General features: G+C 41.0%; 1 protein-coding gene across 2 annotated transcripts in view; it reads right to left on the bottom strand.

Annotated features, from left to right (window-relative positions):
- Positions 1–9,124: 9,124 nt before the first annotated feature.
- LOC139463836 (electrogenic aspartate/glutamate antiporter SLC25A13, mitochondrial-like) overlaps positions 9,125–26,713 on the bottom strand; it is a 41,612-nt gene continuing 24,023 nt past the window's right edge. For both annotated transcript variants that reach the window (XM_071245207.1, XM_071245206.1), the window contains 11 exons: positions 26,542–26,683; positions 25,651–25,744; positions 24,217–24,301; positions 21,681–21,777; positions 20,197–20,405; positions 18,869–18,949; positions 18,060–18,200; positions 16,511–16,649; positions 14,907–15,065; positions 11,925–12,015; positions 9,125–11,329 (listed from right to left, as the gene is read on the bottom strand). In XM_071245207.1, the coding sequence (XP_071101308.1) occupies positions 11,167–11,329; positions 11,925–12,015; positions 14,907–15,065; positions 16,511–16,649; positions 18,060–18,200; positions 18,869–18,949; positions 20,197–20,405; positions 21,681–21,777; positions 24,217–24,301; positions 25,651–25,744; positions 26,542–26,683 (1,401 nt within the window). In that variant the 3' untranslated portion in view covers positions 9,125–11,166. The remainder of the gene's footprint in view (positions 11,330–11,924; positions 12,016–14,906; positions 15,066–16,510; positions 16,650–18,059; positions 18,201–18,868; positions 18,950–20,196; positions 20,406–21,680; positions 21,778–24,216; positions 24,302–25,650; positions 25,745–26,541; positions 26,684–26,713) is intronic.

Raw genomic sequence — 26,713 nt, forward strand, 5'->3', positions numbered from 1 at the left:
ACATACATGACACTACGTTTAGGGTAAGACCTACCTCCTGCAAAATATGACTTCATCAACTATACATATGATATGACTGGTGACCCATCCGCCTCTGTGGTGTAGGGAAAGAGCGTCTGCTGGAGAGGAAGGCCGGGTTCTTCCATTCCCCGACCGCCTCATAGTACAAATACCTTAAAAAATGGTACTTGTTGTCTGCCTGGCGCTCGGCATTGAGGTGATAGGAATGCTCGGCTCAGTAAACTGTGTCTTAGCTGGGTGTCCATGTTAAACTTCAGCGTCCGCCTGGAGAGCGGAGAGCCCGGGGTTCGATCCCTGTTTTACACTATGTCAGCATACAGTTTGTTTGTTCTTTTACGCCGCACTCAACAATATTCCAGCGGTCCGTAAATAATCGAGTCTGGACCAGACAACCCAGTGATTAATATCATGAGCATCGATCCGCGCAATTGAGATACGATGACATGTATCAGCCAAGTCAGCGAGCCTGACCACCCGATCCCGTTAGTCGCCTCTTACCACAAGCATAATCTCCTTTTACGGCAAGCATGGGTTGCTGAACACCTTCAGCATGGTATTTCAGTGGACTAGCTCCGTGAAACCGGATAAGTGCTGGGTAGTACAAGCAGCCACACACACGTGCATGCAGGTCCCATGAAGAAAGCATTGGGCCCAGAGGCAAAACTTCACCTGACTTGTGACCACAGATTGAAGTTCATTTTTACAGCACTTTGCCACCACTCTTAGCAATCTTCCAGCTAAACCATACCATATACACTAATGTGGGTAATCAAACTGTGCCTTCAGCTCACCATCTTATGATTTAACCACTAAAGATCTGTAATTTCTGAAATGTAAATCTTGTTCCGCATCTCATACAAAAACTGCCCACATGGTACACGCCAGAAAAAGAAAAATTATCAAACATATTTGATGTTGTATTTGGTTGTTTATTAAAACAATTTCTATATACAATCTACATATCCAGTTGAAGGAAGTGGCCCTAACCACAACTCCTTCTTCAACATGAAGTTAGGGAAAGGCAATTCTTTCTTTCAAATCTCTTTCAATGATTACTTACATGTACATGTTTTCATATCAAGCAATAAAAATGTATTCCATTTAAAATATGTATGTATGTCACTCAATTTCAATTAAGTTATCAAATCAAGTACACATGATTAAAATAGGTAAATATAAAATTGTCTTAAGTCTCTTTGTAGTGTTGGTATCCTGTTGCAAAATACTCAATATAGATATGGTGGAAATAGTTTAATGTTAGCAAGGGTTGAGAATGAGTAACAGAGATTTAAGAGTTGTCCCCCTTGGCAGTCATAAGAATGGAACAGAGTAAGCAAATGTAATGCCCCCAAAGGTGTCAGTTCTAAAGGTTGGAGGAATGACCATGTATTAAGGTAAGGGGCACCATGAGCCAATTTGTAATTTGTTAACACTTTTTAAGGTAACATTCCCAACCCTCCCCTCCTCTCCCAAACCATAATATATGGTCAGTCCTGGGCCTCACTGCAACCCAAACTGTGTGATGCAGTAATGTGTTGACTAGACTAACATCTAGTCTCTTACATGAACATATCTTAAAGGAGAAAACAGTTGTTAAAGTATCTTAAATAAAAATATAATAAAAAGGAACCTAGAGACTCTTCATTTTCAGATACTGCAGTAATATAGACTTGCCATATATTATAGACTTGCATGGGCTATATAGGACATATTTGTATCACGGTCTGTCTGACAGATTATGTGATGACCATAGGCCTGTATTTAATGTTTTAACGGTATGACATCCATCAACAAGAAAGAATCTCAAAGAAATAGATTGGAAAACATAGACAAGAGTTAACATTTCATGCGCCAAAGTGTAAATTATATTTCAAATCATGTTCACCAAGTAAATGTAAGTTCAGCATTGTTGGGTCTAAGACAAACACACATGGTCTTGTGGCATTCCATATGTTGAAAACCAAGTTGAAATTAAAAATCAATTTCACAGCCATTTCACCGGACATACCAGGCACTTGATATATTACAATATAAAGAGTTGTGTGTTCACTCAAGAAGTGTGAGATCAAGTATGGAAGAAAGTCGCAAAGATCACCAGGTTTAAGTAGGAAAGCATCACCACATAATCTACATTAAAAAGGGACCTAAACAATTCTTTTTTTTTAAAGACTAGCTCAAGGACTAAAGTACTCACGGAAATGAAAAAAACCTGTTTTTTCGACCTCAGATCTTAAATAAATGCAGTTAATATTCAAAATATGTATATATTCAAACAACTAAATTAGTACTAATTGGGCCGTGGCACAAATACAGCGTATCAAATGTTTTTATGCCTTTTTACACGTAAAAGTGTGTAAAAATGTGAATAAAACAGACTATTGTGAAACAGGGCATAACCAGGTGTAAGTAGATCAAGGTGACCTATGACACCTTGAAGACAGGTGAGAACAGGTGCATAATTCCTATAGACTGTTTCTGCTATGTCAATTTGGACTTAGTTTTATTTTTGAATGTTGAAAGTGCCGACAAATTACCTCCTGTAAAGAACATTTTGTATTGTTCACTGAGATCAAACTAGCAAATCCAGACTAGTACTTTTCGAGTTGTTTTGTTATTTCGTATTTACAGCTACGTAACACTTTGTGTCAATTTTTAAATTAAGAAAAACAGGTTTTTTTCATTTCCGTGAGTACTTAAGTGTAAACTTGATTCTACTGGTCCTTAAGAGTTTGTAGCTAGTCCTGCTTAAATGAGACAAAAAGGTTCACTATGACTACATATTGTCAGTTTGGGTCAAAATTGAAGCTTTGAGAACTGGTTCAGACTCATAGACCCTAAATGCTGGTACCAGACAATGAGGACTACCGACATTGGAGTTCACTTGTACATGGCACAATTTAGTTGTCTCGGGCCAGCAGGCTAGCGTGAATTTTGTAGGCCCAATGTTCTGGTGCTTGTTTGCAGTCTAGGCTACGGAGTGTCATATGTGGAACTTCTAGACTGAGCGATACAATTGAAGCTGCAATACAAGCAATTGAAGCTGCAATACAAGCAAGGGGTGTTTGAGGGACTCAAATTCAAATTACGACTGTCAGTCTATGCAAACCTAGGATTACGTCACTGATACAGTGAGAAAGGATGGTTTAACACTGCTTTGAACAGTATTTCTGTTACATCACAGCCAAGGGACACAAAGTGATGCAGGTTTTAACATTTACCATTTTGGTGAAACTCATGAGCACAGTATTGTGCTGGCAAACCTTGAAATGTAATCAGGTGAAACCGGGATTCAAACCCATGATCATAGGATACTAGCACGCATAAGGGACACAACTCTGCACAGTCAATTAAATGACTGGGCCACATAGATAATAGGTAGGAAGTTTACATCTTCAGAAAGAAAGTTAACTTATTAGTCTTCATAAACTTGAAAAGAAGTCATCGTCGTGTAACGTGTTGATATGTAGATATGTTTCCACCCATGTTAGTAAGCAAATGAAAATTATTTTCAAAACTATAATGAATAGTCAGTGGTTAATCAACACAATATAAACATGACAGATTGCCTACACAAATTGTATATTTGTAAAAAACAGACAACTCCTTTTCCATATATACCCTATCTACACATGCAAAACATTTTCACATGTCTGTAGACTAGAATGCTATGTGTAAATACCTTGGTTACAAAACTGGTTGCTAGGAGAGCAGAGCAAATAATCACTGACCTACACATAGGCAAATAAATCACACACAACACACACATATATATATACATATATATAGAAAGAGGTGTTCTATCTATACATATATACATAAAACAAAGGACACACTACAAAAACAACAACCACCAAATACACTTGGGTAAAAGCCAACAGCAATGGACAGGTGAGTATTCTCAAACAATACTTGTCGATGTTCCATGAAAATAACTTACATTCCAAACTCAAACAATACCTTAACAGTCTGACACCCACTTACCATAGTTACACCAATAAATGGAGCCTCCTCCCGTCTACCACTTCTACATTGCTATCAATTCATGTTTGTTTCAACAAACTTCCATACTTTCAGTGCTTAACGAAATGTAAGTAACTTAAAGAAATCTTATATCAAGAAAATACTCTTCTTGCAAGTACCGGTTACATGCATTTGGCAGTGCAAGATGAATGTCACCATGGATAGACTCGTTATTTTGATGACTGATCAGCGCCTTCTAACAACTCCCACAGGTGTGGAACTCGAATTTAAACTGAGGATCGTACTTAACTCTGCAATATAAGTGTTAATCTACACAGGCGCTCCAATTACTTTATCAGATATACTGTCAAGGAGTCTAGACTTCTTGTAAATGCTGTCACCATTTTTAAACGATGTGATTGTGTTCACTACGTTCTTCCATTACCTGTGAATAAATATGCCCAATGTGCAACGTAGTAGTGACACATCGAAACTAGTTCAGTAATGGATGTCAAATAAGCAACTGAATGCTAATTCTGCAGAGTCTGATATTAAAACAATGCGTGGAGCAGACGTCTGCAGAGCTGTAGCAAGTTGCATGAGAAATATTTTCGTTTGTGCAATGTAATCTGAACTCTCATTGCTCTGGGTACTAGTTGGTGTCCTTCTTGCAGCAACATGGATAAAAATGGTGACTACACTGCCACATATATTCACAGATGGACAAATGTTGTGTATACAATCCTGTAAACTTTGAATGACAATGATAGAGCACTGCTCTAGTGTATGAAACACCATGTGAGTGAGATCTGTTTGCTCTACAGAACCTGACACAATCATAAAAAGCTCATCTACCTACCCCGCCATATGGAACACTTTTAGAGCCTATTTTAACTCTGGACTCTGAAACATTTAACTTCAGTGTTACAATCACAGGGATAAGATGAGGAAACTAGTCAAGTGCGGAGATGTACACATCTATACAAGGACTGATTACAGATATCACTGTATTGCCATCATTCTATGTTCTTAAATATTCCATTTCTCGTCTACACTGAGACATGCAATATTGTTTGTGAATGTGTATCAGATACTAGCCTTGTATATCTCTTCCATCAATCCTTTATTGTATCATCTTTTGTATTATTCCTTGTATCATATATGTATCCCACAGCAACCTACTATGTCAACAACATGACAATCTCATTAAATTCAGATCTTTTTCTCTGCTGCTAAACAAAGATCTGAGGACATCCCATTACGGATCACGTCAGAACGATGTTTCGCAAACATTGACCGACCACTGAAATAACTAACAAGAAGTCGACATCAGCTATTTAGGAAGCAGCTTTCTCGAGCTTTACGGCACTCGTTTCAACTTGGCAACTTCCATTTCGGACTACCCTTGAAAAATATGTTGACACAGTTCTCGATTAAAATTTGGAAAACTGAACAAACGAACATTCCGAAATGTCCAATATATGGTTCAGATTGTATGGCAGTGCTTCCCACGTACTGTGCAACGCCTCCTCCGTTCAAATGTTTATCGCACGGTAGTGAGAGATGGACAATAATTTTGACGGAATCAGTCATACGGGGCGTAACAGTCGTTCGGAATACACCGAGGTTGCATGATTAGAAAACACATTCTGACTGTCACTTTCATGATTTTGTAAGCAACACTTTGATTGGTCACATGAAAGGTCAGTCTGACGTCAGCCGTGAGGGAATGACCTCAGATCTTTGTTTAGTGGTAGCGAGAACTAAGATCTGATTTTAAAGAGATTGGCGAGAACTAAGATCTGATTTTAATGAGATTGACAACATGAAAGTCCATTGGTATGTACAGTTATGCTAAATCCTTAGATATCCACAGATTTAAACCTTCAACAACAACCAGCCACACCAAACTGGGAATAAAGGCATAACTTATGTACATCATTATTAACAGACATGGTTGAAAATATATACTGACAGGAGACACTCCAAAAACTATCCTCCGGAATCTTGCGCTACAATTACGCTTTTCAGATATACAATAACAACCGAACAATTGACAGTTCTCCGTTAACCCATGAATACTCTATGCAAAACAACCACACAACCACGAATATACATGAAGCAACAATTCTTTGTGCATAGGTAATATTTTCCGCTTACATCAACTTTGATTCACCTCCCTACTGCTGTCCCACCAGTCTGGTAGCGGTGTCATGATTCATCTTATTATCATTTCAATTCCATATTTCGGCCAGACCAATTATTGTTGTTGTACACATACACAATTATCCCTTACTTTTGCAAAGGTTGTGATTAGAAATTGTGACACGACACTGTAGCTCACCTAGACATGTAGTCAACAGTTTAAAAAGCCACAAAGAAAATTGCCGTCAGTATTGATATCCAAATATGTTCTGCATCATAACTGAGAACTAAAAAATCCAATGATTTGAACAAAATGTCCTTGCAAGGAGAAACAAGATGAATTCAGCTTGTACAGTCTGCCAATTTCAGAGAAGACGTATTTAGAGTCAAATATGTCTTTGGGAGAATTTAAGTGCATGGTCAAGAGAGTGAGGATGGTTTTACGCCACTTTTAGCAATATTCCAGCAATATCCCGGTGGGGGGACACCAGAAATGGGCTTCACACATTGTATCCATGGGGGGAATCAAACCCAGGTCTTCGGCTTGACGAGCGATTGCTTTAACCACTTGGGAGGATTGCTACCCGATCGCCCCAAAGAACAAGGTCAAAATAAAAATACTACCATAAACAGGAACATGTTTCTTGAGCGCCACTACTAATCACACATGTGGCAAATTTCATCCATTTTCAACAAAAATAACTGCGTAACAGCCATAATTAGCTTTTCCAATATGGCTGCTGAGGTTGCCCTGTTGAGGCTGCCATATAGAAAAATCAGATATGAGCATGGTCTAACTAAGCTGGAGAATGGACGACGGACAAACAGGCCACAACATATCCATATCAATGAATAAAAACAATCAAAAAGTGGGTTCAGGCTTTAGTCCAAAATAAAATGTATGTTTATAGAGAATATTGTGATATTCATTTGTAGATTTTGAATATGTGTCAGATAATCACTGATATGATTTTCTTATGGTAATACCATATCAAAGACACTCGCTATTCAAAATGAAATGTGCCCTGGTACATGTGGCACAGTTGACACCAACATTAACTTTTTGAGTCAATTTTCCTTGTGACACATTAAAAAATGCTTCAACTCTGGCAATAAACAAACAAATATTTTCCATATATACTACTCAAAAGAAGTTAAGGACCACCTGATTCTTTCATGTTTGTATAATTAATGTGTCGGGGCATTGTAGATTAACCGTAGTAATATGAAAGAATTAGATGTTCTTAACTTCTTTTGAGTAGTATAGTAAGTACGTGGGCAACAATGCTGCTTTCTGAATCATGACTCGGCTACTTCACCAGGGATGTAAACAAAAACATCAATGAGCTGAACCATCGAATAAACATCATAACAAAATAAATATATAACTCATTATTACAGCTGCAACTGAATATACCGGGATAAGGAGGACAATCAGGATGATCTACAACAGACCTATCAACCAATGGTTTGGTTCATTTGTAAATATTATGCACACAAATATTACGTTCTGATTAAAGGATTTTTGTAACTGGTAGAATACAGTGTGCAAAACTTGAGCAGTTGATTTATTTAATTATTGCCATCTGGTGTGCCATCTGGTGTACCAGTTTGTGTACCAGCAGGGGAGATAACTCCTCACTTTCCATCTATGACTTTCAACATTTACACTGGAAGGATGCGTGATAAATTAATCCTGGGATGTAATGTATAACACATCTGTTGGGAGTACAAGCTCATCACAGCAACACACATCGCAAATGGCCCTGAGGAATCATGGGTAACATAAGTTGTCATAGCAACAGGAACATCATTCCCTGGGACTGATTTGACTGTGTGACAGAAGCTTAAAACAGCAACACTAATCTAATATGCTTCAAGGCAAGACACGCTTACTGATACATAAATCACATCACTGTCAACAACTTCTAAAGCATCAGAGAAACTAGGGGACGGGTAACTCGGGTACTGAGTAGGACGTGGGTACCCAAACGACTACCTGGAATCATGGTTAGTCACGTGACAGATATTGTTTAATGACAAAAATTATCTGGAACTCCAAGTCACTAATGTTCGCATTTCTTTGACTATGTACCCATTTCTGAATGTAGATAAAAACTTCAGTCAACTTCAGTGTATGAATGACCAGATCGTTTTATAAGTGTACATCTAACTACATTTTTCAAGTGCTACAGTCAAACTATTCCCAATCGAACATTTTGTGCCCATTTCTTGAGACCTACAGCAGATAGCTAGGTAGGGTCGGGTAATAGGGGGTTGGGTACCCATGATAAATTTGGACTCATTCCCGCCCTAAGAGAAACCGAATCAGAAAATCACATACTTGGACTCATGTATATAAAACAGCCCCTTATTTCTGGCCTTGGAGTCTGTCTAGATGATCTTGGATACCATGATGATAGATAATAGTATCACAGTATTATCATAATACTGTGGAAAACACTGTGTTTGTACTAGGATCTGGGAATAAATACTATCGATGTCGACATAATCATCAGAGAGGAAGAACATGTCCATCCCCACCCTTAAAAGTTCGTTATAAAGCTGTCAATAAACAATGAAGTGCTCACGCACTGCAGGTACAATCTCTAATGTTCTGAGTAAGCTGATGAATTTCAAATATTTCAACATTTTGAAATGAGACAGGAACTTTTAGACATCAGCTGGTACTCATGGCTTTCTGCCACCAGGCTGACTTACCGTTACCAATACTTGCGACACTGGCAACACCTCTGAGCAAAGGACTGGTGCTGAGACGCCAAGAATCTTAATCAAGTAATACCAGCATCTGAACCTTTGACAAATAAATTCTGGAACGCCTTAGGAAGGCACTCTGCAACTACCTTTAGTACAGGGCAAATGACTACATACTGCCACCACAATGTACCTGGCACCCCCATACAGCTGTTGAAAGCACTCTGTAAGTGAGTGAGTGAGTGAGTGTGGTTTTACACCAGAAATGGGCTTCACACAATGAAACCAGGACCCTTCAGCGCGACAAGTGAACGCTTAAAGCACTCTGCTACCCCAGCACACCTCATCCCACGACTAGGAACTACTTGTATTATGACAATCACTTTTACTGGGACTGCCATGCTATTACTATTATGCCAAATGTCACAAGTTCCGAATACACTGCTGAAACAAGCTACAAAACAGAGTTCATGACACTACCATTTCAAAAAGCAGCGTAAGAACGAGATTGATATTTATACACCAGTTTGAACAATATTTCAATTATCACAGCTTAACTTGAGGCAAATCTTAGTCACACAGTTACCTCAGCATAGGAAACCAAAGGAATGGAAATTAAGAGAGAAAAAAACATGATTTGTGTGAATCTAGGTCTCCAACCCACAACCAGGGATCCTGGTACGGCTAAGGGATGCAACTCTGGGCCACCTTGAGAAGGCAAGTGATGCAGTAACACACTCTCAATCTAACACACATTGGTCAACCAAAATTGATGCAAATCTGATACATAAATTTCTTACAAAACTTAAAAATGAGAAGTGAGTACTTTATCGTATCCTAATCTATTGTATTACGAGGGCATGCTCTACAGTTAATACTGCGAGTACAGTTAACTATGGAAAACTAAGTCCACATAGAGAAACACTGGATTACCCTGTTGAAACAAAGCCAGTTCTAACCATACAGATATAAATATTCATTCTGGGCAACAAAAACCTTTAGCAATAAGAAACTTAACGTACATGTTTGTCCAAAAGGATCTCACTGAACATTGGTAACATGGAACAATGAATGAGTTTGAACACATTCCTAACAACCTGTTGTGACGTTAATGTTGACAATATCAGGAATCATCATTACTGAGTCTCTGTGTCAGGGTACACACATTTACACATATCCAGGGATAGACACCATGAGTTAATCCATTCTAGATTGATGATCATGTCACATAACTACATTTTTGCAGGTAACTGCTCGTGTCACAGTTTTATACCAGTCTCGACCTAGCAGCCATGCTCAATACAACATTCATCGTCTGTACCATACATACTTTACCTAGTCCTGAATTTAGCACCTAATTGGGGCCAGTTGATGCAGTTACACAAGATTTAGGGAAGACAAGATATTTGACAATGTCTCCTTGCTGTTTGTAGCTGGTGTGGGAACAGTTTCTGTTGGTCAGCTCTGTGGCGCTCTCTGAAGAAGCTTGCACTGTTGAGAGCTTCTACTGGCTGGCACTGTTAGGAGCTTTTTTTGCTTGAGCTCGTGTGGCAACTAGCTGGCACTGTCAAGAGCTCGTGTTGCAACTGCTGGCCCTGTTAAGAGTTTGTGTAGTAACTAGCTAGCACTATAAGGAGCTTGCGTCTACTGGCTGGCCCTGTTAGGAGCTTTTGTTGCTTGAGCTGGTGTGGCAACTAGCTGGCACTATCAAGAGCTCGTGTAGCAACTGCTGGCCCTGTTAAGAGTTTGTGTTGCAACAAGCTGGCACTGTTAGGAGCTTTTGCTTCAACTACCTGGCACTGTTAGAAGCTTCTGTTTCAAATACCTGGCACAGTTTGGAGTTTGTGTTGCAATTAACTGGCAATGTGAGGAGCTGATTTTCATGCTTGCTGCCAATGTGAGATATCTGGCACTGTCAGGAGCTGGTGTTGGCACACTGATAAAAATGTGATGCTGAAAAATGCAAAAGTTGGCTGCTGGTGCTGTCTGGAGCTGGTGCACAGACCTGGTCACCGTCCTTCTACACTGTGTCCCTGCAGGATTTCCCCAGTCCCATGTACTCAATCCAGTGAGAGACCCTCTGCTAGCATATTCAAGGTAGAAAGGCAAGACAATTATCACAGATTCAGTACGGTATAGATAGACTTCACTGTTTGTACCTCCTGGGTGCTGTTGGCGCGTTTAGATGACTTGTGACATGAGATGGGGATCTAACACTCATTGGACGTTTGAGGCCATCACACACAACTACCTGTTGTCACTCAACTGCAAACTGGCAACCAGGGCACATACATAAGATCTCTATCGTAACAAACCGTCACCACTTCATTCTGCAGCTGTGGTGCGGAATTTGGGCAAACATAGTCCAAATTGTGACTCGATACCCTGGAAAGTAGCGTGAGCCAGTCGGTATCCTCCTATGTGATCTGGATTACGAGACATTAATTCCTCTAAGTGGACTGACTTGGCTTCTGAGCCCTCTGGACGCCTGAAACAAAGACACATTAGCATTAGCTGCTGTTTGTTTGTCGTTTAATGCCACACTCAGCAATATTCCAGCTGTGTGACGGCAGTCTGTTAATTACAAAATCTGGACCAGACTATCCAGTGATTGACATCATGAGCATCGATCTATGCTTTGTTTGTTTGTTTGTTGTTTAACGCCGCACTCAGCAATATTCCAGCTATATGACTGCGGTCTGTAAATCATCGAGTCTGGACCAGACAATCCAGTGATTGAAATCATGAGCATCGATCCACACAATTTGGTTTGATGACATGCATCAATCAAGTCAACGAGCCTGACCACCAGATCCTGTTAGCCGCCTCTTACGACAAGCATCGTCACCTTTTACGGCAAGCATGGGTTGCTGAAGACCTCTTCTACCCCAGATCTTCACGGGTCTCGATCTATGCACTTAGGATACGATGACATGCATTAACCCAGTCAGCGAGCCAGACAACCCGATTCCGAAAATCGCCTTTTACGACAAGCATGAGCTGCTGGTGACAAATTCTGTCTTCACTGGTACTACAGCTTCTAAATGCCACTTAAAGTCAGAACCTAAGAGATAACGGATTACCTTCCACCAAAGTCGATATAGAATACACGTTGCAGCAGTTCATATGTCAGCAGTGTCACACCAAACTGTGGCGAGGACCGGAACACTCGGGCTGAAACACAAGTCGGCACATTGAGAAGATCGGCAGTAATGAGAAATATATTTGGTTTTGTGCTTACTGTTGGTGCGTCTTACAATGGGCCACCATGAGAAGATTTCCACAACAACCAACAAGTATATGAGTGTTCACCGCTTAACTACCACTGTTAGAATCTGGAGTAGTTTTCTTATTTTGATATGGCAACATCTGCTTTTCATTTAAGAATTGACCTTCACTTTGTGTGAGTTCATTGGAGTATGAATCTTCATAGAGTGAGGGCCAAACTGTATGAACGTCGGAGCTTGCTCCTTATAATGTTTTTATCACAACTTCTTACCTCAAATGATGTAGGCCAAGATCTAAACACAATTTTATTTAGTACGTGTGACTTCATGTTTACACTGACAGCCATACAACAACCAGCTATATCGTGGAGTAAAATAGTTCCTCATAAAGAGAGGTGACATGGGTGTAAGGATTCACAACTTGCTCTTCAGAAACATCTTACCCAACACATGTGTTCAAATAATAACACCATTAGATGAGAAAGGTCTGTAAAGAACTACCTCAGTAAGACAGTCACAAAGACAGCGCGTCGTAATACCTTAACATCATGTACAAAACGTCAAAATGGCCAACACGATAAATGTGACGGGAGGATTTCCGAAGTTGTTAATGAACCTGTGGCGGTTACATGTGTTAGTCATCATTGATCAACAGACCGATTATTGAAAGGTGATAAAGATGCGTCAAACAGACACCAAGGTAAATTCGTAGCTTGCTGGAGACTGTCGTCGTCAGCCTAGACACAGATTGAGTCGATACTGACGATAGTTTGGATGTGCATTTTTTCGTTTGTTCATTAAGATGGGCCGTAGCGAGGAAATTTGTAAACAATCATGCAGTCAAGCTCTCTTACGTTTCTCAATGCATACTGAAAGGCTGAGACCAAGATAAAAGGTTCTAAATAATCAGAAATAATGCTAAGTATGTTTTCGTGCTAGGGAAATCCCAGGGGTTTCCCCAGGGATGTGGAAGTAGTCCGTCAGTGTTTACGTCATTTCAAGAACACAGTCTCGTGAAAAACGTATGAACGTCAAATTGTGTCGTTCATACACTTATGAACATCAATTTCGCGGTCATGTGACCGTCCTCTCGTCCAATGGAAAAGCTGTATATCGTGTAAACTTCAAATTAAAAAGTTATACCTGTTTGAAGGCGTGATATTCTGAACAATAATGGGCATATACAAGTAGATAAGTGAGGAAATGGAATGTCAAAATGGATCCACGACTAAACAGCCTTTTAAATTTTGTAGCCATATATACATAAGAATCTCAAATGGTTGAATTAATAACATAACCAGAAATAGTAATTATGCAAAATTAATAGATAATCATTTTCTGAATGACAAAATGTTTTTATTGTTAATATGATGTCATTTTGATGTTTTAATTAAATGTTTTTATTTAATTCAATTTTACTCTGCATTATCTAAATTATCAAATAGTTCTATCAATGCCATAATATTTACATACTTTTTAGTAATATTTAATTACATGAATATAGTAACGGGACCAAAGGAGAGCAGTTTTCTCAAAAACTATTTGATTTAGAGAAATGAGGTGAGGTGAGGTGAGGTGAGGTGAAATGGAGTTAAACGTCGCATTCAAGATTATTGCACTTATATAGCGACGTGCATGCATGTGTGTCTCTGTGTGTGTGGCTGCTTGTACTAGTCCGGACTGATGCCAATTTATAGTGCTAGCCCAGTGAGATACCATGATGCAGTTTAACATGAATACCCCATTCAGACACAGTATACTGACTCTGGGCCGACCAGTCCTTGCTTTCGTCACTTAATACCGAGCGCTAGACAGGATAACAACAAGTACCATCCTTTGGTATGACGCGGCCAGGGATCGAACCTCGAACCTTCCACTCTCTGGGCGGACGCTCTACCACTAAACCACGGAGGCAGTCTTCAGAGAAATGAAATCTTACACGCTGATGTCACTGGTCACGATCTCATGCGTTAGAAATTACAGACTTACAGGCCTTGCTTCATGCTTTTCACTTTGGTGCAACTTAGAGACAAGTTCTCTCACAAACTAATGAAGTTACATTAATGTGAGTGAGTTTGTTTTTTACGTCGCTTTTAGCAATATTCCAGCAATATCACGGCGGGCGACACCAGAAATGGGACTTCACACATACGGCGTGACAAATGCTTTAACCAGTAGGCTGCTCAACCGCCCCGAGTTACATTAATGAAATTTACAAGAATACTTGTCAAGACTAGAGATAAAAAAATGGGTCATACATTATTTTTCCCAGAGAAGGGGCCTTTTGTGTGTATTAATTTACATTTCATTATTTGACGTCTTGTTTATTCTGTTTCCCAATGATATTTGTAAAAAAGAAAAATATCTAGAAGCACGATGAATGCATTCTTGTTATTACAAGGGGGGCAGATATAAACTTGCGTAACAAATTATATAATTAATGCTTTAAATAAACAAAACAGGATTAATCACATGCTTAGAATACCTCAATCTCATTATAATCACATAGATTCCAGCAGGTAAGACTTGAAACCCTCAGACAACTATCACACAGAGACAGTAATGAATTAACATTAGTTTGTTGGTTTAAGCCGCGCTCAGCAATATTCCAGCTATATGACGGTGGTCTGTAAATAATCAGGTCTGGACCAGACAATCCAGTGATTGACATCATGAGCATTGATCCACACAATTGGGATCAATGACATGCATTAACCAAGTCAGCGAGCCTGACCACCCGATGCCATTAGTCGCCTTTTACAAGCATACGGCAGGCATGGGTTGCTGAAGTCCTATTCTACCCGTATCTTCACGGGTATAAAGAATTAACACCCCTACCTGGTGCCCCCTTCCAGAAAGCCCCCCATCCCTCCTCCAGGTAGATCTTGCGGGCGCAGTCTATGACACCGTTGTATGTTGTCTGGCCCGATCGTGCTGCCACCTGGAGGCGTGTCTTGATCACATCAGCAGGTGTCGGTAAAAAGGCAGCAGGCATACCTTTGGGAAGACAGCACAGTAAACCATAAGCATTATACAAAGCTTGACCATTAGGTCTCAGAAATATCACAGCATTATCACAGTCTGTCTCGCCATCAAAAATACATTCCTGTATCAGTCGATAAATTGAACGAAGCACATACATATAATTGATTATCTTTGTCTGTTTGCACTCAGCATTATTACAGCCATATGAAGATGGTCTGTAAATAATCGAATCTGGATCAGAAACATCTTCTCGAGGCAAGGGAATTAACTGATTGTAAAGTCCATTTTCCAACCTTGTGGAATTAGGCTTATGCTTTGTCCAATCAAAATCAAGTATGAATGTTTCAGCAAGATCAGGTGTTGTCTCCCATGTAAAATAATCTTAAGAATCTCAAATGTATTCTCTGGCCAAAAGACTTGTCCAAGTCTATGTCCTGTCATGAAAATATATAAAGTGTATAGGGAACATGTAGAAAATAAGTAACATCATACGGTAGCTTAGTGTGATCAGATACTCAGTTCACATCTGACATATCAGACAGGCATCAACCATACATCACACCTGTACTCAAGGTGAGACAACATGCCGTACAGCAGACCTGTACTCAAGGTGAGACAACAGGCATCAACCATACATCACACCTGTACTCAAGGTGAGACAACATGCCGTACAGCAGACCTGTACTCAAGGTGAGACAACAGGCATCAACCATACGTCACACCTGTACTCAAGGTGAGACAACAGGCATCAACCATACATCACATCTGTACTCAAGGTGAGACAACAGGCATCAACCATACGTCACACCTGTACTCAAGGTGAGACAACAGACATCAACCATACATCACATCTGTACTCAAGGTGAGACAACAGGCATCAACCATACATCACACCTGTACTCAAGGTGAGACGACAGGCATCAACCATACATCACATCTGTACTCAAGGTGAGACAACAGACATCAACCATACATCACATCTGTACTCAAGGTGAGACAACAGGCATCAACCATACATCACATCTGTACTCAAGGTGAGACAACAGACATCAACCATACATCACATCTGTACTCAAGGTGAGACAACAGGCATCAACCATACATCACATCTGTACTCAAGGTGAGACAACAGACATCAACCATACATCACATCTGTACTCAAGGTGAGACAACAGGCATCAACCATACATCACATCTGTACTCAAGGTGAGACAACAGGCATCAACCATACATCACACCTGTACTCAAGGTGAGACAACAGGCATCAACCATACATCACATCTGTACTCAAGGTGAGACAACAGGCATCAACCATACATCACATCTGTACTCAAGGTGAGACAACAGGCATCAACCATACATCACATCTGTACTCAAGGTGAGACAACAGGCATCAACCATACAGTACACCTGTACTCAAGGTGTCATCTGCAACATCAGTAAGAATATTGACCTACCAGCAATGGTGGCTGACAACAGCAGTGTGCCAGGGGTGTTGTAGCCATTCTCGTCTGCGAAGTATTTCTTCACATGAGCGTATGCGGGGAAGTAGATGGCTGAGAAGGGGATGTCACGGAGGAAGCAGGCCTTGGCTCCCTGGAAACAGGAGTGACTAGATTGTAGATCTAGATCTCAGCTATATCCTGGCATGGTTGGTCAGTACAGTGAGTTGTGCTTAAAGCCGCTTTAAACAGTCTGGAGAGATGCAGGTCTCAGGCAATTACCACCTTCGCGGGAAGGCAGGTACGTTGCTTCCAATGAGAAACACAATGAGGGACACAACTCTGCACAGCTTAAAGACTGGGCTGCTCATGGTCCCCTCATGTCTGAAGTGACACAGGTTGCAGATGGCGACATTAGTGAAACCTGCATACATAGTAGGTGTGTTGCTGACAACAAAGTCAGGTCAAAGCAGAGGTCATGCCACTCAGGAAAGCCTTTAGTCAGAGGGTATTAGTGAGTGAGTATGGTTTTAGGCTGCTTTTAGCAATATTCCAGCAATATCAAGGTGGGGGACACCAGAAATGGGCTTCGCACATTGTACCCATGTCGGGAATCGAACCCGGGTCTTCGGCGGTCGGGTATTAAAAGGGGGGGCGCGCGCCACAACTGCTGCCCTTGTAATCATGAAGTTGATTATTGATCATGCTAAAAATCATGATTTGTTTGTTGTTTAACGCCGCACTCAGCAATATTCCAGCTATATGGCGGCGGTCTGTAAACAAAGGGGTGTGGGCCAGACTAACCAGTGATTGGCATCATGACATGCATCAACCATAAAGTTGATTACGATTGTCACATGATCAACTTCATGATTACGAATGTAACATGATCAACTTCATGATTACGAAAGTAACATGATCAATGATCAACTTCATGATTACAATTGTAACATGATCAACTTCATGATTCCGAATGTAACATGATCAATGATCAACTTCATGATTACGATTGTAACATGATCAACTTCCTGATTACGAATGTAAAATGATCAATGATCAACTTCATGATTACAATTGTAACATGATCAACTTCATGATTACGAATGTAACATGATCAATGATCAACTTCATGATTACGATTGTAACATGATCAACTTCATGATTACTGTATATCGCTGTGTATAAAGCGACCCCCTAGTACATGCCTTTAAAATCAACCCAAAAACAGATGCATATCAGGCTTCTAATAGGTACTCAGAGATCACTTTCCCCTGGTAGAACAGCTAAGGGCAGAAGACCCAGGCAAATACCCCTCAAGAAACATGTATCTTGAAGAATCTCATCACATATTCAAGGTTTATCACTTTTGGTTAAGATTCCCCGAATCGATTATATTACACGACAGATTCAGCTTATCAGCCCTAAAACACTTGTGCAGCCTTAAAATTTACAATGTGTAACCAAATTTCAGCACTATAAAATGCCTGCTTCACTGGGATCAGAGAAGGTCAGTGGGAGTCAACACTAGGACTCTCCATGGCTGATCTCGGAGAATGACTCTTACCTTGTAGAGGCCAAAGAAGCCCAGATCCCTTACGACGCTGATTGCGCCGACCTTTGTCTTCCCAACAATTTCCCCAGCTACTTGGAGACGGATTTTGACAATTTCCAGAGGATTTGTGAAGACTACCTGCGACCCACCAGCCTGAAAACAGTAAGCAGTATACAGTGACAGTGGCAATATTCCATCATACAGTGAGAGCACACACTTTCAGCATCCAGTTTTTATAATTAAGCATAAAACTCAAAGGGCCCTTGTCATAACCTTAATGTTGAACGTTAGAGGTTGAGGGTCCCTAGATTCAAATAATATAGGAACGACCTCATGGATCACAGGATCCACCATAATTTCAAACACTGGTATCATTAATGAGTGAGTGAGTGAGTGAGTGAGTATGGGTTTCATTGCTTTTAGCAATATTCCAGTAATATCTAGTTTGCATTATCATCATCAACTTGAGTGAGTGAGTGAGTGAGTGAATGAGTGAGTGAGTGAGTATGGTTTTACGCCGCTTTAAGCAATATTCCAGCAATATCACGGCGGGGGGACACCAGAAATGGGCTTCACACATTGTACCCATGTCGGGAATCGAACCCAGGTCTTCGGCGTGACGAGCGAACGCTTTAACCACTAGGCTACCCGACCGCCCTGTATCATTAATGAACAATGTCCAAATTACAACATAGCTACAAAGTAGAATTTCTCTTTGTCATGGTTCATACAGATATGGAACACTAAAATTCAAGGCACTTTCAAGGCAAACAATAATAGAAGTAGCCATGGCAACAAAATGTGACATGGGAGCTACTTACACATCCTCCTGCCACCATCTCCGCCCATAGTTCAATGCTGCCATCAGACTTTGTCAACTTGTCTCTCATCAAGTCATTCATCTACAACAGGCAATAAAGCATGTTGATAAACATTGTCACCAGTACAAACGAAGCAGCAGTTATCGTCACAATACAGTGGAAAACAAATAGTTCACAGTAAATCTTGCGAGTAAAAATTGAGATAATAATAATAGTAACATGTTATCCTTTATATTTAATGATGCAAAGATTTCCAATATTCGCACTGTTGACGAAACATATGCATGCTTCATTCAGCAAACATTTTTTTTAGGTCTTTTCAATGCTGTACCAGCTCCAGTATTTTAGTGAGTTTGGTTTAACGCCACTTTTAACAGTATTCCAGTGATATCGCGGCGTGTCAGCTTAATGTAGGAGGAAAGCCCGAAGTGATGCAGGTCTCAGACGTTTACCACTTCGGTGAAACCCACTAGCATGGGTATGGGTTGAATGGGAGCTAAATTTCACGTGTTTCTTGAACTGAATTATATAAGGGTCATATTTTTCTTCACCTTGCACATGGATATTGTTTTTGTCCTTTCTCAAATGGTATAAATATAACGCAAGATTTTACATTCAGTGTTGAGTTCCCACCCAGTTCAGTAGAGGACACGACCCATGAAGATCCGGGGTAGAATAGGTCTTTAGCAGCCCATTCTTACCGTAAAAGGCGACTATGCTTGTCGAAAGAGGCGACTATGCTTGTCGTAAGAGGCGACTAATGGGATCGGGTGGTCAGGCTGGCTGACTTGGTTGATACATGTCATCGCATCCCATTTGCCTAGATCAGTGCTCATGATGTCAATCACTGGATCGTCTGGTCCAGACTTATTTACAGACCGCTGTCATATAGCTGGAATATTGCTGAGTGCGGCGTTAAAAACTTAAAAACAAACAAACAAACAGTAGAGGACATGCAGGAATAACCCACGTGAAAGGTGTTTGTTGCCGCACTCAGCAATATTCACTCTATTCAATGGGGGCCTGCAAATAACTGAGTACGGACCAGGTAAACCAGTGATTGATATTATTACTAAAGTCCAATACCGTTTGTGTATGACGAAACAAAATTAACCAAGTCATATACCCTGACCAATCCATCAACATGATCAAGCAGCATCTTATGACCAGCATAGGTTGCTGTGGACCTATTCTAACCGTGATTCCCCTCATGGGTTGAGTAGTGTTGATAAGCGGGACAGGATAATTGAATAATTACAATTTTCAAAAATAGTTTTGACCAGGGGCCAATGGTAAGGCAGGTGTCATAAACAATGTTTCCAACTCACTGTAAGTTTGATGGCCTTCTCCGGAGCCACGCCCACAAGTTGAGGTGCGAGACCACGATAGAGACCCAGCAGACCTTCATGCCGGATGACCTTCTTGGCACAGTCGAAGCTGTTCTTGTACATCAGCTCACCCACAAACGTTCCTGACCTCTGATTCTGCATTCTGGTTTTCACCAGATCGATGGGATAAACAGCAGTGGCCCCCGTAGCTGTGAGCAAGAGAAACACTGTCTGATTGTCTGTTCAATAGTGGAGTTGGCAGTCTGTAAATAATGACTCTTTGCTTGTTGTTTAACCCTGCATGCAGCATTATTTCAGCTTTATGACAACAGCCTGTAAAATAACAAGAGTTTGCCACTAATGTGGCTATATCCCCCACCCCTGTTGCAGAATTTATGACAAAATTAAATCTAAACAAACCCTAACCTTTTTTAACTGAGGTGTAACTTGTCATGGAAATTGTAAAAAAAAGAAGAGTTTTGAACCTAAGTCCATCTTGTTACCATGGAAACGCAAAAAATAAACAAAATTTAAATTTCTTAATAGCAAAAGGCACCAGTTCAGCATGTACTTGACAGACCTGCAAAGTTTACTGAAAAAATATTGAATGGTTTCTGAGTTATGCTCCGGAAACGAAACGTGACAGACAGACGGAGCCCGTTTCTATATCCCCCGCCAACATTGTTGGGCGGGGGATAACAACTCTGGACAAGACAATCCAGGGATTGATATTGTGAACAATCATCCACTCTGTTGGGGCATTATGACACACCATCAACCAGGGCAATGAGCTTTACTGACTGTAATGAGACCTCTTCTTAGCCCAACCAAAGTTTAATAAATGTTTTTTGATCTTATCTAGTTTGCATTATCATCATCAACTTGAGTGAGTGAGTGAGTGAGTGAGTGAGTGAGTGAGTGAGTGAGTGAGTGAGTGAGTGAGTGTGGTTTTACGCCGCTTTAAGCAATATTCCAGCAATATCACGGCGGGGGGACACCAGAAATGGGCTTAAAACATTGTACCCATGTCGGCAATCGAACCCTGGTCTACGGCGTGACGAGCGAACGCTTTAACCACTAGGCTACCCGACCGCCCCTCATCGACTTGAAATTCCACAGATATGTCAAAAACTATCTTGTGGAGGGTTACACTCAGTATAAGCAGTAAGAAGTAAGCCCGATGACATCACTCATGACTGTTATGTTCTGTATAAATGCTCCACCACGAACTGAAAAATATGCATTGATTTGATGCTAAAATGGCGCAATTTAGGGTATGTCAGAGACAGATTACACAAGGTGCTGCCATACCATTTATCTTGCAACTTTTAAGATGAATGGAATATCACAGCATCTCGTATAGTAACCTCTTTTGATCAATAATAAACTTAATCACAACCAATCATTGATGATGATAACCCAGCTCTTCCCAACACATCACTACTCTAGCCTAACCCAAGGCAAGACACCCTATTCAGCCTCACCTCCAGCGATGGCACCGAGGAAGAACCTATAGGCACTTTCAAGCACTGCTGATGTTACTGTTCTTGTGGCTGTTCCTTGCTCCTGGCGAAGTTTTTGCTGAAAATATAACACCATGGCACTATAGCTCACCTGGATATGTCACCAACAGTAGAAATGTCAACAAAGATTGACACTTGAGGAAAGTTGCTGTCAACATTGACATTGAAATATTTCCTTCAAAGTTACAGAGAACTGAAAAACTAAATTCAAAAGATTTGCACAAAAGATGAGTGAGTGAGTGAGTGAGTATGGTTTTACGCCGTTTTTAGCAATATTCCAGCAATATCACGGCGGGGCACACCAGAAATGGGCTTCACACATTGTACCCAAGAATCAAGAATCGGAACCTGGGTCTTTGGCGTGACGAGCGAACACTTTAACCACTAGGCTACCCGACCGCCCAGCACAAAAGATGACGTCATCAAAAGAGCGAGTGAGTGAGTTGGGTTTAACACCGCTTTTAACAGTATTACAGTTATATCACGGAGAACCAGGATTCGAACCCGCAATCATAGGTTTCTGGCATGCCCAAGGGATGCAACTCTGCACAGTAAATCACAGCACCTTAGACGGCTGGGCCACCCGTGCCCCCTCGTCAAAAGAACAAAGATACATGTAAAAGCAGGGATTTACATGCCTTATGATTCAGAGTGAGTGAGTGAGTGAGTGAGTGAGTATGGTGTTACACCGTTTTTAGCAATATTCCAGCAACATCATGGCAGGGGACACCAGAAATGGGGTTCACGCATTGTACCCATATTTGGTATCGAACCCGGGTCGTAAGTGTGAAGAGCGAACACTTCAACCACTAGGCTACCCGACTGCCCTGGAACACACACGATGTATCGTGTCGACCAACTACACATATACCAAAATATATTACCTTTTGAACAATGGCTGGATAATGGCCACAAATAGGTTTTCCAATATGGTTGTCATGGTGGCCATGTTGAAAATCAGATTCAATGGGAAGATAATAGTAATAAAGAGGTTTTTCAATATTGCACTATGGTCATTTTCAGTGAGATAAAACAAGTTGGTTGGTTGGTTTGTTGTTTAACGCCGCACTCAGCAATATTCCAGCTAATTGACGGCGGTCTGTAAATAATCGAGTCTGGACCAGACAATCCAGTGATTGACATCATGAGCATCGATCCACGCAATTGGGATCGATGACATGCATCAACCAAGTCAGCGAGCCTGACCACCCGATCCCGTTAGTCGCCTTTTATGACAAGCATGGGTTGCTGAAGACCTATTCTAACCCAGATCTTCACGGGTCGATGAAACAAGTAACCTTAACTTCATTGATCTATGGTTTCTAAGGAGTGCAAGAAAATGCATTTTGAGAGATTTTTAACCAACACATAAGTACCAAACTTCCATACACTTTGAACAAAAATGGCTTAATAATGGGCATAAAGTTTTTGCAAGAAGGTTGTCATGGAGGCCATATTGACAATCTAGATATCTACAGTGGGTATCCGGGTAGGGTCGGGTAATAGGGTGATGGGCACCCGGGTAGTTTATTTGGACTCGTCCCAGTCCCACTGCCATTGTATCTATATTGACAATTGGATAAAAAATTCTCAGACAGATGAGTGTCATCCTTGGTGGGAAGAGCATGCTTAGTTTTCAAAGGTGCATTGGTTTTGGAGAAGAAGATGTTTACAGAAGATGCACGACGCACACCACATGACACACCTTCTGGTTGAACATCTAAAAACAAACAGAAGTATGTTTTTTTGCGGGGGTCTTCTTGCATTGAATCCATGTGGGGAATCAACCGAGGGCCTTTTGCAAACACTTAACTGATGCGACTATCAAGAAAAGACTTTCAATGTTAAGATACTGTACCTTCAATGCAGTACTTCGGGATGAGTGAGTGAGTGGGTGAGTATGGTTTAACGCCGCTTTTAGCAATATTCCAGCCATAGCATGGTAGGCAGGGGCACCAGAAATGGTCTTCACACATTGTACCCATGTTGGAAATTAAACCCGGGTCCTCAGAGTGAAGAGCAAATGCTTTAACCACCAGCCTACCCGACCTCACCTCTTCGGGATGATCGCAATGCTACGCAAATTGTCCTCATAAAACATCCAAATGTTCGTCATGAGTGAATGCTACTTTCCATCACGATCAGAATACATTTCAGTTTTATCATAGCAGCACTTACAACGAACCATGAAAATGACAAATTCTCAGCTGGGCTACACAATGTAACTTCCCCTTCCTCACCAGCTGGCTTTTATGACAAGCATGGGGTACGGGGGACCTGCTCTGCCTCTGGTGTGGGTAGTTGGTGATGCTCATGACATGACAGTGGTGTGCTCATGACATGACAGTGGTGATGCTCATGACATGACAGTGGTGTGCTCATGACATGACAGTGGTGTGCTCATGACATGACAGTGGTGTGCTCTTGACATGACAGTGGTGATGCTCATGACATGACAGTGGTGTGCTCATGACATGACAGTGGTGTGACTCCCTACCTCAGCTATCTGCATCTGGATGGAGAAGGGACTCTCCACACCCGCCATGGGGTTGAATATCTCCAGGTCCGACAGCTTCACCTTCCTACAGAACAGATCAACTTGTGTTTAGGATGTGATTAATCATGTAAATAGGAGCAAAGGGGGATGGATGTGACTCAACAGTGATGTTTACAATTACAGTGGAAGGAACTGCATTTTTAGAAAATTAGAGCATGGTTATATTGCAAAGATGAAATCAAGCTCAAAGTTTAAAATATTGTGCAAAAGGGAACACCATTAGCTACCAAATATCATGAGTATATACCATGGTAAATGACACCTTGTAGGGGTTTATCAAGGATACGAAACTAGGTGCCCCGGCAGACATATTGGGAAACAATGTTTTTTATTTTATTTTCAATCCTTGAATCCTTGAAAGGTTCATATTTTGTTAAATCTTGAGCATTTCTAACATTACATTTAATCCAATAATGTCAAACAAAGTGACAAGGACTTAAATGGTGCAGACTTGGTGCTAAATATCGACCTCAGAATGCGTGAATAAATACCTGCTTTGACACATTTCAGTATTACCACAGTTTCGCGGCGTTTTGTTTGTTTGTTTGTTGTTTAACGCCGGACTCAGCAATATTCCAGCTATATGACGGTGGTCTGTAAATAATCGAGTCTGGGCCAGACAATCCAGTGATTTACATCATGATCATCGATCCACGCAATTGGGTCAACCAAGCCTGACCACCCGATCCCGTTAGTCGCCTCTTACGACAAGCATAGTCGCCTTTTACAGCAAGCATGGGTTGCTGAAGGCCTATTCTACCCCGGATCTTCAAGGGTACTTTGCAGCGTAATGCATGGATGGGCTGCTGACAGATAAAAGATCCCAATCAAGGCAAATCAGGGTCTTGATCCCATGACCAGCAAATCCATGCAGCTAAGGGACATAACTCGGCACAGTGTGAGTTAGTGGGTGAGTGACTGAGTGAGTGAGTGAGCGAGCGAGCTGAATACTGCATAGAACAGTTATTTCAGTTACATCAGAGTGAGTGAGTGAGTGAGCGAGCTGAATACTGCATAGAACAGTTATTTCAGTTACATCAGAGTGAGTGAGTGAGTGAGTGAGTGAGTGAGTGAGTGAGTGAGCTGAATACTGCATAGAACACTTATTTCAGTTACATCAGAGTGAGTGAGTGAACTGGGCCTAATTCTGCATGGAATACATTGAACCGTATTTCAGTTACATCACAAAAATGTCAGCTTGATAAGTGAGAACACCTGAAAGAGAAGCAGGTCTTACCACTAAGGTGCAACTCACAAGCAAGGGTATGGTGCTGACAAACCAAGGTCAAAGATCAAATCAAGATGAATCTGGGACTCAAACCCTTTACAAGAATCATCCTGATTAACCTACAAGGTGGGGCAGCAGCGACTTACCCCGTTTGATGATGCAGGCCCACAAGCTGGAACAGAATGTCCAACTCCAGAGGAGTGATCTGTGCAAAGTCTTGTGCTTGGTACATCAACTCCTCTGAAACAAGAGACTTGTATTATTGGCATGTTCTCTCCTAGTTCAGCATGGTTAACAGGACAAATAGTCAGGTTTCGGGAAAAAGTCTTTCCCAAGAAGGGGACACTAAACTGATAATTTGATCATAGTACCACAGAAATGTAGCTCACCTCACTTAACACAAGTGTCTGTCAACGCTGATCTTCAAATAATTTATGGGCATAAGTACTGAGGAAAAACTGACACCAAGATATGAAAAAAAGTAATGTCTTCATAAGGTGAAGCATACATTTGCCGAAGTTCAGCTCCCTGTCTGTTAATTTCACAGAAAAAAGTCTACGAAGCCACATATGCATCTTGCCCTGTAAAGATCCAGGTTAGAATAGGTCTTCAGCAACCCATGCTTTCTGTAAGAGGCGACTAAGGGGATTGCTGACTTGGTTGATGCATGTCATCATATCCCAATTGTTGGATCGATGCTCATGACATCAATCACTGGATCGTCTGGTCCAGACTCGATTATTTACAGACAGCTGACACATAGCTGGAGTATTGCTGAGTGCCGTGTTGAACAATAAACAAACAAACACATACATCTTAAGAGAATTTAAGAGCATGGTAAAACCATGAAAATTTATATATTAACAACTAAACAAATACCAAATTTCATTTTCATTGTTCAAATTAAGAACAAAAACTAACTACACACACACACACCAAATTTCATTTTCTAGTGATTGTCATTGTGAGTCATACCACCAACTAGGTCAACGAGCCTTGGCCATCCGATCCATGGGACGTATTCTACCGGGGCCTACCTTTAGTGATCTCCTTGTTGGGGTCACGGCGTGTTGCAGCCAGATAGATCCTCTTGACCAACTCCAGGTTGTTGAGCAGTGAAATGAAGGCGGTGAAATATGCATAGCTGATCTGCCGATGTTTCTCCCCCTGGAGCGCCACCTATACACACAGACAAATAATCCCATGATC

This window comes from Haliotis cracherodii, unplaced genomic scaffold (assembly GCF_022045235.1).
Source record: "Haliotis cracherodii isolate W230 unplaced genomic scaffold, xgHalCrac1.p SCAF_16, whole genome shotgun sequence".
Taxonomy (NCBI): Eukaryota; Metazoa; Mollusca; class Gastropoda; order Lepetellida; family Haliotidae; genus Haliotis; species Haliotis cracherodii.